The 17,402-nt window shown below is 39.7% G+C and overlaps 1 protein-coding gene across 1 annotated transcript in view; it reads right to left on the reverse strand.

The window, feature by feature from the left end:
• clstn2a (calsyntenin 2a) overlaps positions 1-17,402 on the reverse strand; it is a gene marked incomplete at both ends in the record, with an annotated part of 148,955 nt that overhangs the window by 31,378 nt on the left and 100,175 nt on the right. Inside the window, 4 exons of the mRNA XM_080503836.1 lie at positions 1,375-1,524; positions 6,684-6,780; positions 7,138-7,249; positions 9,448-9,643. Of these exons, the coding sequence (XP_080359962.1) occupies positions 1,375-1,524; positions 6,684-6,780; positions 7,138-7,249; positions 9,448-9,643 (555 nt within the window). The remainder of the gene's footprint in view (positions 1-1,374; positions 1,525-6,683; positions 6,781-7,137; positions 7,250-9,447; positions 9,644-17,402) is intronic.

The raw sequence follows: 17,402 nt of genomic DNA on the forward strand, positions 1-17,402 counted from the left end.
TATGACCAGTTTGAACTAATTCAGATAATTACGTTTTCAGCATGAAGTTACGAAAAAAAACAACTTTACGAGTACTCGGACAATAGTCTAAAAGCAGGACACACACCCAGATCAACATTTCTCATGAAATGCAATGCCTCTTTGTGTCCGCTGAGCTGCCTATAATATATTGCTCTTAAAATATGTTCCTAAAATATATGGAGGAGACAAATGAAATGAGGCAAGCCACAATACCGGTGCCATTGTGCCTTTCACATGTATGTATGTTGTAATATGTTTCATTCATTCAGAAGCTTTTGCATTGCGCTTCCAGTCCGGTGACTTGTCTTTCATTAACAATCTCAAAGGTATCACTGTTGATGTAACTATTGGCTGATCAAGCACACTGAGATTTCTAAAGCTATTCAAATAATCTATCATACAAGTAAAATACATTGAACATGATTTACATTGAGTTTTAACACAAACTAATTGTGTGTGATGCTTTCGTCAAAATATCTGCACTATAACTGCATGGATACAAACAGAACAATAGAGCAAATTTATAGCTTATTATATAACCACAGCCTTTCAATAGATTAGGGCTTTTACAACAAACATCTAAACAAAGAAAAGCACACAAGCCATATAATTGTCCTTCCCTGGATATGTATTTTTTTCTTTCTTCCCCTTGTCCTGATCGGCAGCTTGGGCAGACAATATGATGTGATTGAGAGCCTTCTGATGTCAGAACATTTTTTTCTCTTGCAACAGGAAGAGACTAAGAGTCTCCCCATGTTGCTGCCTTTATTAGAAGTTGGCATGTATTTTTTTTATGCTACAGAAGAATAACCATCGCCTCTCTCCTTCACTGTAACTGTGTCCTTCCTCCCTGCAGTCGCCTGCTCATTCGGCCTTTCTTTATCTCTCTTTCTCTCTCTCCACGTCGTCTCCTCTTCTCTTATCTTTGTCAGTCTTCCTCTTTCATTCCTGTGTGAACTTGACTCCTGAGATGCTGTCAGTGCTGACAGGTGAAGCAGCAGGGGAGAAGGGCTGACTCGAATGCCAAACTGCTGGCATGTTAAAGGAGGAATAAGGGGGAGAAAAAAAAAAAACAACAACTGACAATCCAGTCAACTTTCCCTCTAGAGGTTTTTGTCAGGTCTTCTGATTTCCTCGAGAGACGCTCATTCTAAAATGAGATAGAATTCCCCCGAGGCAAAAGGATGTGCCCCAAAAATGCACCAAATTGGCTGCCTCGGATTTCAAGAAGAGAGCGAGTGAACAAAATTGGAAAAACTTGGAGGAAAAAAAAAAAGTTAACTTCAGCTCATTGTTGCATGGGAAATTAAAAAACTATGAAAATATTTTCATGGTTGTTCCTTTATTACGCACCTTGCCATCCAGGCTTGCAGACCGGCTTGACTTCAATATGCACTGGCACATCTTCCTTTGCTCTCTTCTGGCCACAGTCAAAGGCTGTCACCATTATCTCGTAGCTCTGCAGTTTGTCATAACTCAGACGCTCCGTGTTTCTGATGTTACCTGGAGGAATAACAAACAAAAGCAACATAATTATGATTCCTCTCCAACAGAGGGTAAAGCGAGAAATACTTTCCACTGAGCAATAATTGAAACTGACTTTGTATTAAAGGGAATGCTTCGTGAAAAAAAAGAAAAAGAAAAGAAACAATCATAAAAATTACAAATAAAGCTCTTTGTATTGACTGAAGCATTTTAGAGAAATCTCAAGGAAAAATCTACTTGTATTGCATTTGAATATGAAAGCACTTCTGTAGACATTGAGTGCAAAAATGACCGTGGATTCTCTTCACCTCTCAGTCTGAGAAAAGAGGTTGGAAAAGGTGCTATGGGCCTGTTTTAACCACGACTGTTACATGAGCCAATAATGTAACAAAAATGTAAACATGGTTTTACTACCATGATTCAGAACGCTGCATTGTATGTATTGATTCTATCTACTATATGTATTTTGCATAAGCAAACTGCACAAAACCTGCAAAAAAGACTTTATTTACAACAAATGCAGCCCTATTTGTGTATTATTACAGTGTTGGCATCAATTATCAAAGATTGCAAGGAGTTTTAATGCTCCCTCAGTCATGCAATAAGTTTTCACATGATTGCAAAATTTAATTTCTATGATGAATCAAATATCTTATTGCACTTCTGCCAAGTTATTATGTTATTGGCTTTATCACATTGAAAAATGCCAAGATTTATACCTCATTACACTACTACATAATTTGTTATCACAAGTTCTGTGAGCTTTCATGACCGTGTCCTGGATAGCACCATCACACCAGGTTAAAATACATTTATAGCACTTTAATTTCCCCATCACCTAACATTGTAAGATACTTAAAGGCACGTGATGCATTAAACTCATGATGCATTACATTTTACACAAGTGCTTTTATGACATAATGTCCACGGTCCAGCTATTGATTGAATACTGTCCTTTGCTAAATTTCTGTGATTGCTGAAGTGATTTATCCATTTGTGAGTCGAGAAATGACGTCACACTTTAATTTGCTTAAATCAAAGTGATTTAATCATCACTCAAAAAATTAAAGGAGTCTTCACTTCGGATCATTTTGTATGTGTGAATGTTAATTGTGTAGGTCAGCGGTGGCTTGAAGACTGAACCTATCATATCGATGTGGTTACTAAAGGTGTGTATGCTTGGTACAGAGGTAAATAATATATAATGAGGTTTATATTCATCATGAGCAGGGGTGGTAGTCACAAGAGGGGCTGAAAGGCTGGTTATTTGCCCCACTATCTCGCCCTGTTTTTCGTCTGCTTGTATTCGATCTCTTTTACCTTCATAAATATCTCTGACCTTCAACTCTTCCTCAACGAAGGGAAAAAGCTCTTAGAAATGCATGCCCGTCTTTTGTCTTTCCTTTTACATGTTTCAATTTGCCTTTATCTTTGCTCCCCTGTGACTTTTGTCCTATTCTCTTTTATAATACTGCCACCTAAACGCAGAGTATATTTGACTAACATAGATCACAACTTTTGCACGTAGGCCATTACAGCCGGCCAAGGATTACTGGGAAAATGGTGCAAATGACATGAAAGCAGGAATAAATTCCTTGAGGACAAAAAAAAACCCAGACCATTACTTGCAACTAAAATACGGCTGTGGTTTTTGGCTTGAGAGCTCCTCGTATAACCTTTGTGGTGTATTTTCTTGTGTCTACACTTAATGATGAGAAGTTAAACATTTTAGCTGCACGTGCTTTTGAATGCTTTTGTTTTGCAGTATGAAAGGCTGTCACTCTGTGGTGGGAGAGGCGAAGAGAGCAGAGGAGATAAATCAGTTCAGAACACAGCAGTACAGTAAAATAAAAATAAAAAAGGGGGGTGGCTGGGTGTGTGAGCTGAAATGTAAGGGGGGAAAAATGTGAGGAGGTCAGAATCAGACGGTTTCTACAAAAACCTCCTTCAGTGACTGTTTGATCTGCAGCTGGTGTGAACAGCAACAGGAAAGGTGCTGCATCGCAACCGTTCGCCAGTTTATCCATAGGTGCAAGCCGAGGTTACGTTTCATTTTGACAGGACATTTTCAGATTGTGGTTTATTAGCAGGCGACTCCTGACTTTGTCGTCTTTACCTTTCAAAGGTACCCGTCTGATGTTGAATGTTAACTTTGACATGTCACCAATTTCACACTTGTAACAGGTTTATGTCAATTTTTATCTAAGAGCTTCTTGTCAGTCTGTGAAGACAGGTACATAATGGAGTTTGGATTCCATTAAAACTTAAAGAACTTCACAGAACCAGCGTAAAAAAAAAAAAAGGTTGAACATTTGGATTTTTAGGAAGGGTGAAAAAGTAGATGTCAAAGCCTATGAAAATGTCACTTTTTTCAGATGTGTTGCTCGGAATGGTTGAACCAGTGTATAAAGGGTATAAAGAGTCACAGTTTGTCTCGGCACAAGGTGAAGATGTCCTCCGGTGGCATACAGTTAGGCAATGAAGACATTTTGGAAATGCTCCGAAAAACATTGCAGCAGTCTGAGCAATTAAGATCCAAAAATACACATTTTCAGATCAGTTATTTCATTACAAGACTCATTCTTGTTCAGAGAAAACAAAGGAGTCACAGTTGTCATCTAATAACTCCATTATATCAATTGAAAACAATGCGAATAAAGACAAATCAAGACTAACAGCAAATCTGTTTAAATGTAGAACATAATTTTGTCAGTTACCTGTATAAAGAACATACATTGTAAAAGTCCTAGCAACTTGATTACAATTACTTCATAGTATGTTTTTTAGGTAACAAAAAGAAAACAACCCACACTTCACCTAAGAGACTGTCTCAAGAAAACTGTACAAAATTTTCTTTAATAAATTGCATTTAATAAGGTTTATTTAGGTCCTTGTATTTATTTGGTCATTTCACAAAAACTGCTTATTGGACACATGGTCTTACTTGTTTTAAATGTACTGTTTTGAATTTCAGAATATCCAGACAAATGCAAATGAATGCCATAATGTTCAGTATTGGGAGGCTTTCATTTCATTTATGTTCATTTTCAGTGTGTCATTTGAGCTTCAGGGTCTTGTGTTTGTAATACTGTACTTTGACGTCCCAAATTGTACTGATTAAATACAAAGTGAGAGCAGATCCAAAAGGGGTCCCCAAACCAATTTTTAAAATGTGTATATATATATATATATATATATATATATATATATATATTAATGTTTCAGACAGTGATCGGCAATGCCGAATGAAATTGCTTTGTATTAATATTACATGAATAATGTTCACATAATTTGTAATGTTTCCTCATCTTTGCTTATGGTTTCAGTATCACAGATTCTGGTAGCAAGGTAAAACATTCTTGTGGTCCCTTCAATGATCAAAGCTGCCCATCTCTGATGTAAATAATTTTATACGGACCTAAATTAAGCCACTTCGATGCTCTGTGCAACAAAATCACAGGGAAATAATATTCAGCTTGAAGGAGCAAAGTTTGACATTGGCAATGTGACTTGAACTCCACATCCAGTGCTGTTGATTGAGGAGCAATTCATGATTATTACTCCACACAGAGATATTTCAGAATCAAATTAACCTTCATTGGTAGTTTCTTGTGTGTGATAATGTAACAGTCCAACAGTTTGCTGTGGTAGTGTCCATTGACTCCTATGTCTTATCTGGCAATGTTGACAAATCTACCACAGCTTTATAAAGCAGTTCTTACTGACATGTTGTGTTTCACAGTTCCTTCTAATCAACATTTTTGCGCCTGTAATGAGAGCTCATAAAATGAGGCAGATTAATGTAAAATACAGTGAAAAAAGGGACAAATCAAAATGCAATGAGACTGCCAAATATGACGTTTAAAGTGGGGATACAGTAAGGAAAGCAATATGTGACCCAATCAATGCAGCCATAGAAGCAAAGTCTGTCTGTCTCCTTTCACGTTGGATTACAGAGCGTGGATACTGGGGCTCAGGGAGAAGACAGTGCAAATCTACAACTGAAATTTTATATAGGCAGATATGCTCAGAATAGTATTTAATCAAATGTAAACTACACCTCTACAGGCAACTAAGTCTGGCATGAAGCCACAAATGAACAAAAGCAGATGGAAAAAAAAATTTGAAGGAGAAACTGCAAAGCTGAAGGTGGATCTTTGTCAAGTTAACTTTTGAGCTGCGGAACGATGAAAAGCCGCTTCATGGCTCAAAACATTATTGCGAGAAAAAGGCGTCATTCACACTTGTCTGCTTGATTCTTCCTGCATTTCACACCTGTCTTCACAATATTCCCCTGTTTGGTGAACATTCATGAACAGTCTGTCTGTTTCGCTGCAATAGAGAGCCAATGCTCCCTCAAACTCACCCTGGCCTGCATTTACATAAGTCTGCTTTGGCCTGAATGTCCCATGATTCATTTCATTTGTCTGTCTTATCTCAAGCTCTCTATATCCCTCTTTTGTTCAAACTTTCTGGGCCTCACATACAGTTTTAAGTGGCTGCAATCACAGCAAGAACATGCACAGGCGAAGAATTCCTCCTCCTGCCATCAAGACGTTATCCATTCCCTGTGTATGAGGCCAGACGGCTACAGCTATTAAAGTGCTCAGTGTACTACAAATGTACTACATATCCTGAGCAAGACTCAAATGTTCCTGGTTTTCTGATTCAGCCTTTTATTGTGCTGTAAGTACAAATTCAGGCATCGATTTCACAATCGATTGTGGTAGATACTAATATAAATATGCCGGTTTAACTTTCAAAAATGTATTTCATTTTGTTAGTTTCGCTTCAAAGGAACCTGCTGAAATATTTGTCAATCGTACTCTAAATCCTTTACGGTGGAAACACCAGCAGCAATATCCCACTGAGGTACGCTGCATTAGGTAGCAGAACAAATTAAGAAAAGGTGGACTGACAGTTATTATTTGTCTTTCATCCAATGTCTTAACTATGAAAAATGTGCTTAATTAATGACTGCATCTAATTTGCGTCACACGAATAATGACCCATCAATATAATTACTTTAAGTGGAAATTTTACATGAATACAGCTTCAGGCAAAGAAATACTTCCTCGCTCGGTTGGTACAGTGTCTCTCTCAAACATACACTTCGCTCCTCATCACATCACTGTCCACACTAACTACAGCCCGTGCACATGCATGAACAAACTTACCATTGCGGTCAATGGCAAATGGAGTCCCTGCTGTGATAATTTCATAGTTGCAGATCTGGCTGTACTGTGGTGAACAGTCCTGGTCCCAAGCTTCCACCTGCAAAAAAAACAACAACATCTAGTTGACTTTTTATTCCAAATTACCTGCCAAATGTTGTCAGATGTGATAGACACTGGCTCCCTTGGTTCACAGTGAGAAGATTTGATTCCTGGCTTGAGGAGTCTGCATGTTCTTTACACAAACACATGCATGTCAAGTTAACTGGTGACTCTGAATAGGTATGTCTGTGTTTTTCTCAGTGTTGGTTATATTTTGGACTGGTGAATAATCGTAGCTCTGTCCAGCATTTCGTCCATTGCCAGCTTGTGGTCAACTCCAGCTTTTTATAACAATCACTTGTCTGATTCAATTGTTGATGGCGGATGGATCCATATTAACATAAACATGAAACACCTGCAGAATGCTGTCATAGATCTTCCCTTCCGTTACTGATGCCTTGTACAGTGACTCCCGAAACAAGGGGCTGAACTCGTTGACGTCATCCACCTGGATGTGAACCACTGCTCTGTATATGAGAGAGAGAGAGAGAGAGAGAGAGAGAGAGAGAGAGAGAGAGAGAGAGAGACCGGTGATTAAAAAAGGACACAATGATGCACAGACAGTGGAGTGGAAATGATTGATGAGGAAAAAGGAACATAAGGACACAGGAGAAGGCGAGATGGATGGAGGAAGGGAGAAATGGGAGAGCGAGAGATCTTTTTAAGTCATTAGTGATGATTGAAATTGATTGGGACCTTTCTTACTGTCAATCTGGTGGAATACACTATTTAGCTGAAAGCAGAAGGTGCTTACCGGTAAAACATTTATTTCAGAAACACAGAAGAGCTTGTGAGATATTTGAAACATTCTGATTATTGGTTATTGTATTTCCCTGCCAAATTGGTTGTCAGTAACATGCAATTATTGGCAACAGACACATCCTTACTTAAACCTTTTAACCCCCCCCCCCCCCCCCCAAAAAAAAAAAAACCCCAACAAAATTTCTCTCTTTTTCCAGTCAGTTGCAAGGACACACATAAACACACAACTGCATCTGTTGGAATGAATTAAGCGGGCTCTCGGATAACATTTACGCACATCAGCACACAAATGGAGCAGTAACGTAGATGTATCATGAAGTTTTCTCCATCGGTGACCTTCTCTGACAACGAGTCGCAGTGTATGTGAGGAAGCACATCTGGCTAATTAATGACATTAGCTTAATGAGGCCGATTTAGAATGTCATGCCGGGATAATATCACACGCACACGCACGCGCGTGCACACACACACACACACACGCACACACACACACACACACACACACACACAGGTGTGTGTGCTCTTTGTGTCATTCATCTTCCATAAAAGTAATTCATCGCAGATCCCTGAATTGATGAAGTACTCGCTCTTTATTACTCTTCCTCTCTTTTAGTACAAAAAAATAGCGATATTTCTTTTCTCGTTTTTTTTTTTTTAGCCGGTTCTTGTCTCTGATTGAAAAAGGCCGGAGCATTTGATTAGGTGCTGTCCATGTCGATCTGCCCATCTGTCAGTCACATGGCAAAGCCACACATGCATACAGGCACACGTTATATTGATAGGCTATTAGGAGGATGCATCCACAGACCGATCTGCATGGCTCGGCTGTTGCCACCGCTGTACCGAGGGATGAGTGAAAATATAAAAAGACGAAAGAAAATTGAAACGGCAAAAAAGCTAGATCTAATTAGGGCATGTTTTCTCTATTGCTCTCAAATGAAAGTGAAACCTCTGAAGGCGCTTTTATAATAAACTCTAAAAACCACAGAAGAATGTCAGTATTTTCAACCACATATTGATTTTAAGTTTGGAAAAACTTCATAAAAATAAAACAAGATACCAACACTTCAACTACTGTCCATATAGTCCCACTTATCTTTCTCAATGTGTAATGCCTGTGTGTCATTTTCTGTTTTCCTTTTAATTAACAATAAGGTTGTTTCATCTTTTTTGCACAATCTATAGGCACATTTATGACTGGCCCATTTATTTTGGTACAAGTTAATTTCAGTCATTCAAGACATTTGCTCCTTTTTACTGTAGTTTGAAATATGATCAATATTTTTGAGAAGTTAAAATGACTCACATTGGTAGATGCTTTAATTTGAGATTTCTTCATTACAGCCAGTTCATCAATCTGAGAGCCCCCTCAAAAATCACGGTAACAAAGGTACCCATACACTAACTGACGTGAAGACGAATAATAAGTAGCGGTACTGATTTTCAGCTATTGGGACAGCATAAAGGAGCTTTCAGAGTTATGAACAGACTCCAGCAGAGGTGTTGGATCCTGCTCCCGGTGGGCACCTGTCTTGCTTGTCTGTGTAGTTTGTGCTCCAGCTCACCGATATCTCATGAAAATGTTTTGCAAAAATCCTCACAATGAACCGCTGAATGGAGTCAGGTGTGCTGGAGCAAGGAAAGGGTGCAGGACCATGACTGTACAGGACCAGGATTAGACAGCTCTGGTTTGAAATAGTGATGCAGTGACAAAACCTGTGAACTCAATGAGTTTTTTTTTTTTTTTTAATGCTGTGTAGAATACCATTGAGCGAAAAGAAATGAGTCTGCAAATTATTCTTAATTATTAAAAGCATTATTAGTCACAGCCAGATGCAAAACCAGAGCCATTAATCAGGGAGAAGTAAAGTACAGACAAACAAACAAAGACTGCTGGACTTACTTGTGAGATTTCTTCCAGTCGGCCCCGGTGGGCCCGGCCCCGCAGTCATAGGCCTGGATGATAAAGGTGTACTCTTTCTGGATCTCACAGTCCACGGGGCTACTGGCCCTCAGGACTCCTTCTCCTGATGTGCGATTCAACACCACAGCCTCAAAAGGAGCATCCTGACCATAGATCTTAAAGGCACAAATCTCTCCTAAAAAAGACAGAAAAGGGAGAAAGGAGAGACAACTTTTAAGGTCAATAACAATTAAGTATTGATATACTGCTGTGTGAGGAGGGTTCACGCTCAAGAATTTAAAATTCTCTTTCTTTGACTTTTTTGATCATAAAGTGAAGATCTGTGTGGAAGAAGTAAATTAAAGCCGAGGAAGACAAACAAACAAAGTGTGATGATTGTAAATGAGAAAGATTGTGATGAACATCAAGCGAGAATTAAAAAGAGATGCTTCTGAAAAACTATTTTCAGACAATTTTGAACAAGAAAGTAATTTATCAGTCGGGTGGCGAACGCTAATCTTCCCCCTTGCGAAAAAGAGAAATGAACCATGTGAGTTCAAAAAAGATGAAATCACAGAAAGATAGAAAACCCTGGAGAAATAATGGGATTCTGTGTGTCTGTTCCCCAACAGAAAGGGAAAATTCTGCGCAGCATGTGGCTCACCAGTGGGCAGACATTGGGGACTGAGGATTCTTAGAACCAAAAGAAAAAAGAAAATCAGGAAAATTAGTCCTTAGAAGTTTGAGCATTCACTTAATATCAGTCCAACACTGTGTGAATGAACTGAAGAACCTCAAGCATGTGCAAAGATATTTAATGAATTGATTTTTTTTCATTAATTTAATTTTCTTTTATGACACTGCTGGGAAAATCTCATTATTTGCTTCAATTGTTTCTGCATTGTTTTTTTTGCCCCTCAGTCATTTTCTTAAATCCAGCAGTCGCTCCCAAGCAGCTCAGACGGCGAGGGATGAATCCGACTGTGGATAATGAAGTAAAAACTAACAATAAACAGGAGCAGCATTTTCTTCACAGTATCACTTTAAATTTCAGTCTATGTCCTTTTTCTGGACACAGAGGCCTTTGTCACACACACACACACACACACACACACACACACACACACACACACACACACACACACACACACACACACACACACACACACACACACACACACACGCACGCACGCACGCACGCACACACACACACACACACACACACACACACACACACACACACACACACACACACACACACACACACACACACACACACACACACACGGCTCCTGGGGTGTAGTTAAGCGAAGAAATTTGTTCTGATGTGCGTCAAACTGTGCCAGCTCAACAAAAAATGAAGTTTGTCATTTCCACAGCGCGTCTTACCAGGCCCGGCCTGGCTATTGTGTTGTGTGTTTCTGTTTGCGACTCCGGAATCGTCTGAGGAGTTCATCCTCTGCGGAAGTGTTCATTTCAGGGATTTGGGAAAGCTTCTTGCAAAGGGAACAAAGAGCTGCAGTGTGCTGACCCTGTGCTGGCTGATATCTCTCCCAGCACAAGGGGGGCACAGCGGAAACAAAAAGCATGGTAGCTTTGGGAATTCGACTTGCGTGCTGAAACCCTGCTGACAAAAACAAACAAAAAGTTCTCTCTCATGGCTAACTGCTTCCCACGTTTGAGTACATCTTCCAATTTCCATCTGATACGTTTCCTTAATTTCTCTCTCGGACATCCTTATAAAATTCAAAACAGGTTTTAATGTGCACAAAAGCTTGCAAACTTGATGTCGTGTGCCAACGCATTGGTTTGCCTGTGATACATGGGCAAAATAACATACATGATCATTTCATATATTTGCCTTCAAGAATATGCCATGTCTGGTGTTTGACAGGAAACACAGGAATGAATAGGTGTACAGATATATTTATGTCATATAATGTGCAACGTCTGAAAGCGTTTCAGTTATTTTTCATCACATCTGTATTCTGAGTGAAAAAGAAGACGATACACACACAAACACACAAACACACACACACACACACACACACACACACACACACACACACAGTCATATTGGGGCTGTAACGCGCCAATAAGACTGTTAACTTTCTCCAATCTGCTTCACATCATAAATGATTTGGAAACTGTGAGGAATGAGCTCTGTGACGTTTCAAGAAACTCGTGCCTAATTTAAGTGAACACACAAGATATATTCAAAAGGTTTTGTTCCTGAATCTTTCTCCTATAAAGTGTCAGGCTGTGCGAAATACATTTTATGTATTTAAAATAGTTATCTGCACAGCTTGGGGTGTGGATGAAGGGCAATAAGCATGGCCTTGATCCTTCCTGCGTGCACCCAGTAAGTATAGTCTAAAGAGTTGTTATAAAGCAATTTGCCACTGCAGCCTTTATGCATGAACCTTGACTTCGTGGTATGCTGCAGGAAAAGGTGCTTCCACTCAGGGGTTGGATGCAAATCCATTTCCCGCTCCATCTGTTGTGGCAAATTTAGTTTTGGGAGTTACATTTTTACATGCAAACATTAAAGAGTTTAGGTTAGAGGGAAGTTTATGGGAGCAACAGAGGATAAGGGAGAGTGGAGACGGGGGATAAGGAGGAATATGATGTGGCAATGTATATGGAAATTGTAAATACACAGATTTCAGACAGGTTCCTGCTATGTCAGCACGCTCTTCACCAGCAGCCCCACCAAAGGGAACATTATAATTTCACCCCACTGAGGCGCACATCAGAAATGAAGTCTAATCTTCTGGCCTATACATCATGGGGGAAAACAGTCACTTTTCAAAGTAAATATCAAAACACATAGTTGGTTTTTTTTTTTCTGCTTGAAGGAGTTGGCATGTTGCCATGGCAGATTGAGAGCAAAGTGGAAGAGTCAGCAAAAGAAATAGCACGATAATAACAATCTTCTGAAATAGATGGTACTCCACAGAAAGCTTTAGCGGCATAAACTGAATCGGCAGAAAATGTCAAGCTGTCAGGGAACATGTATATCACAGGATGTTAAATTACCGATGTAATGGAACAGGACAAGATGGATACAATTAATGTGAAAATGATTCTTCTCAAATGAACATGTTGTCACAAAGAGCCAGAACAAATTTGTGAATTCGTACTGTAAGTAACGGGGCTTGACAGCACATCTCATTACATATAAGTTTCATTTCGATTTGGTGGGCTTAACAAAAGCTTACTCAGAGTTTCTAATCTTCTTGAGTGCTGAACTGAGGAAATAAGAAATTTTAATCTCAAGTTTGTTCTGTCTGTTTAATAATATACTGACGTTTCCCTCCAAATCATTCCTCTACATTTGTGTTATTGAAATTAAACTTTTGGGATGGAAAGTTTGTGAGTGTGTTATTGCAAATGGGAGTTTTTGTGCTCTTTTGCATTGTTGTAAGTTTGAAAATATTAAAACTAAGATGTTATTTAACTTGACATTTATGTGAAACGTATTTCTCATTCTTTAATAATATCCAAAATATCCATATTCATAATGAAAGAATCTCATATGACCTATAAAACTTCTTAAAAATTGGGATTTTTTTTTATATCTCTTCAAACAGACTGACAAGGTAATAAAATCAGTATTGCTTATCCAACTTTTTCATCGGGGGTTGGAGACGATGCTACTCGACTATTGGTGAAGACAGAGAACACCTGGAACAGGTCGCCAGACCATCACAGGGCAGCAGCAACAGACACACATTCACTATTACACAGGTAGTATGGAGGGATCAATAAAAGAGCAATACATGTTTGTGCAAAGAAACGTAAAAAATAAAAATAATTAAAACAGGCATATGCAACCCCCATGCAGAAAGGTTTTCAAGTACACTTGAGCCAAACATATTCTCAATGTGAGACAGGAGCACTAATCATCACACCACAGTATGACCCCGATGACACCAAGATTACAGAAAACATGCTTCTGTTCAGGTATTTCTTCAAACCTGTGTGCCTCAGCTGCAGGGAAGGAGAGACCAGCGCTTATCTGAGCAAACACGGACCTTTACTGTGAATGTTTGATAATTACTACCTGCGGGTACCCCTGCACAGGTTAGCCAGTCATTACATAGGAAACACAGACAGTCAATTGCAACTCACCATTTAACCTATTAGGGTAGCATTTAAAAACAACGCCAAAAAATATGCAAACTCCACACAGAAAGCCCAGAACAGAAACATGGATCTTCTCTGAACCCACGGCTCTAATCTGACTATTATATCTCTTTGTTTCACAATACATGGATACCATTCCATGTTCCATTCAACTATGATCTGTCACCAAAGGTGTTTATTCCATGTGTATAGAATCCCCAAAAAACTAACAAAGGACCTGAATAAATGGAGGACTAGACTAAAACCATGAAGGTTGATGAGTTCAAAGATCTGGAGTCAACTCTGCAGAACAATAGGCGGAGTACAAAAGAGGTGAAAAAGAGTGTGTTGGCTGGATGGAGTGGTTTGGAGAACATGGAGTCATCTAAAAGACAGCAGGCTCAGAGGTGGCCAAGATGAAGATGCTGTGACTTGAATGAAAAGATGAGAGGGATAACAGAGCAGTTTAGAGATAAAGTAAGATGGTTTGAACATGTGCTGAAAAGAGATCGTGGATAATTTGAGCAAACGATGTCGGAGTTTCCTGGCAAGAGAAAAAGAGGACGACCTGAGAGGATTCGTGGATGTAGTGAAGTAGGACCTGGAGATTGTTTGAGTGAAAGTGCAGGAGGCCAGAGACAGGGTGAGACGGAGGAAGCTCATCTGCTGATCTCACAGAGACAAATAAAAATCCCAGACCCAGATGAAGAGGGCTGCATGGCAGCATGTTGGTAAATACATATGGATGGATGGATATATGGATGAAAAATTGTGATCACAGACCTTAACGTACGGTTATTAAAGTGCATGGATGTTATAAAAGCATATAAAAACCTGCCCCAGAACAAAAAAGCTTGAAAAAGGCAAACACTTTATTCTAAAATGTTCCGTGCATGCAAGAACGAATCAGCATAAGAAAAGACTTTGACACACCAAGATTACATGAAATTCACTGCAAAACTGAGTCAGGAGCCGTGATTGAAATGCCTTTCTTCTCTTTCTGGCGAGGGTCTGTAGCTCACTCAACTCCTGACACCCAGGAGGCAGTTATCTGAAGGGGGTGGGATGTTCAAGTGTTCAAGTGTGTCATGCTGTCCAACAATGAGGGCCACAGGTGACAGAAGTGGAAACAAGGAAGTCATACAAATGACGCCTTGTATGTCACGAGGAGATTGACGGTATAAGTGATCACCAATCATGCACTTGTGAAAGCTTCTTTTTGATTGTTCACAACATGGTGCGTATCACTTCACATGATGACTGTAGATAAAAGTGACTTCCGAAAGAAAAAAAAAAATCCTCAGACGAACCTGCTTTTTCTTTTTTCTCTTCTTTTTTTCTCTGCGAATCCTCAACAGCAAAAAAGATTCAATCACATTAATTCCTTTTCTTAATCAAATTCTGTCGAGGCACCATCTGGTGAGTCTGTGCCCGTTTGCCTGTCTTTGCATGGAACCAAAGACAAAAACATTTCAGTATTAAGATTTGACTGTGTGTGTGTGTGTGTGTGTGTGTGTGTGTGTGTGTGTGTGTGTGTGTGTGTGTGTGTGTGTGTGTGTGTGTGTGTGTGTGTGTGTGTGTGTGTGTGTGTGTGTGTGTGTGTGTGTGTGTGTGTGTGTGTGTGCATGTGCGTGTGCGTGTGCGTGTGCGTGTGCGTGTGTGTGTGTGCATGGCGGGAGGGAGCTGTAAGACACTGATTAAAGTGGGTTTCTAAGCAGACCCAGTGTCAGGAAGCTTTAAGCCGTGGTTCCTTCTGTCTCCTGCTTTGAGTGCAGCGCTCACAGTGTCCCTTGCCTCCTCTTGTATAATTAATGACTGGATTACCCCTGATCCCACTACTGACCCACAGATAAACTCCAACTCCACTCTGACACACATAAATATATGTGCACGATATATTATAAGCAAAGGAAACTGATTTGGTGGAGCACCTTTCACAAAGCAACACCATGAGGTGATTCACAGGATCAATGGAAGATAATGTGAAGAAAAATAAATGCAGACAGATAGAATGAGATACATAACCTTTATGATGGTGTAGAGGCTGGTACCATTGCCTCACAGAAACTTAATTGTGGATTATTTTGTGCTAAATGTACATGTACCCCTTGTGTGTGAGTGAGCTTTCTAAAAAGTTCTCCTGTTCTCTCCCATGCGTCAAAAACATGGTTAACTGGTTTACAGGTGAATCTAAATTGCTTGTAGGTGCAATTGTGAGTATGTGTGACTCTCTGTCCTTTCCTTGTTTGCACTGTAAAGGACAGGCGACCTGTACAGGGTGAACATTGCTTTCAGTTAGGTGGATAAACCATAACAGAAGATGGATGAATGGATAAACTGCACATCTTGCACCATGCACTCAACTACACAATGAGGGAATTCACATTGAGGTATTTATCATCTTGTCAATGTCAGTGAGCAATATATTTGTAAGATTAATAAAATCACATTGTGGAAAAAGGCGTTTACGTCATTTACATTCAGACATTTCTGATTTGCAGCTTGCAGTTCAACAATGCCACCAGCTTCAAGGTGACAGGTTTGTTTATTGCAGCTTTTGTGTGTTCATTGGAGACACAAGATGGATGGAGCACATGGTTGCAAAAGACTGTGTAAACAAGGATGCATGGTTTGAGACTTCTTTGCTCCAGTTGTCACCATTGAATTCTTTGCAGAAAAGTAATTTAGACAAACTTAGAAACAATTTTTCAAAGTCTTGTCCCAAACCGGCAGTAGAGGAGTTTTCCTGTCATGTTCGTCTCAGAGTAAAAGACTGTGCTTCTACAGATATGTGCCAACAGTTGTTCAGGCTAATGCAGTTTACACAATGTGAGCAGTGACCACATCAAGGCTATTTCTGTTTTGTTGATCGCTTCTGTCAGCAGTGGTGTGATGAAATGTAATGCCTTTAAGTGTTTCAAAACATGGAAATGATTTCTCGAAACTCCTCTCCAACTACTACATTTACATCACAGTTGTAGTTTGGTGAGAATAAGGGTTGAGGCAAAGAATAAAACTCAAAGAGGGATGATCAAACAAAGTAGGCTACATGGCCTTCCAATAAGCCTTTCCCCTGTTGGCTTTAAAAGGATTTTCATCCTGCTGTCTCTGAGGTTGTTTGCAAGAGCAAGACGAGGACACGACGCAGCAGGTAGTTAACTCGAGAGTATGTTGTCAAATATACGTTTTCTGACACTGCGTGGCATACATTTGTTTCAATATTCACTCAAATGTGATTCCTGCTATTCAAGAACAAGAATGAGAGACCACGCAGTGAAAAGAAAACACACAGGATCAAATTCAAGGCTTGGTAAACCGACGCATCACAAGTAATATACCTCCTGCATGATAATCAAAGGCCTTTCTCCATCCATCCATCTTCTGTACACACCTCACTTCACCTCATTACATTTGACATTAGGCAGTCACACAAACAGCTATCAGCAATTTACAAGTCACTAATTTACCCAAGATTTACCATAATTGCTGGACGAAGTCAAGGCGACCAGAGAGAATCAGGGAGATAAAACAGAGAGAATAAACCAGCTCCACACATCATAGACCCAGGATCAAACCAGGGATTTCTCACTATGAGGCAAGAGTGCCAACCACGACAGAACTCAAACTTAATATCCAGATGCCACCATGATGACCAACTATTCAGATAATATGGTATTTTGGCCATTTCAGTGTCCACTTGACTTGAAATTGTCCGTTGTCTGATTGTGGCATGTTGTCCATTTATTTAGGCGTGTTAACAGTTAAAAACCTGTCGGTGCACCTCGATTGGTCCGTGCAGTAAACAGCTTCCGCTCTTATCGGGTCCC

The sequence above is a fragment of the Blennius ocellaris genome, assembly GCF_963422515.1.
Source record: "Blennius ocellaris genome assembly, chromosome: 10".
Taxonomy (NCBI): domain Eukaryota; kingdom Metazoa; phylum Chordata; class Actinopteri; order Blenniiformes; family Blenniidae; genus Blennius; species Blennius ocellaris.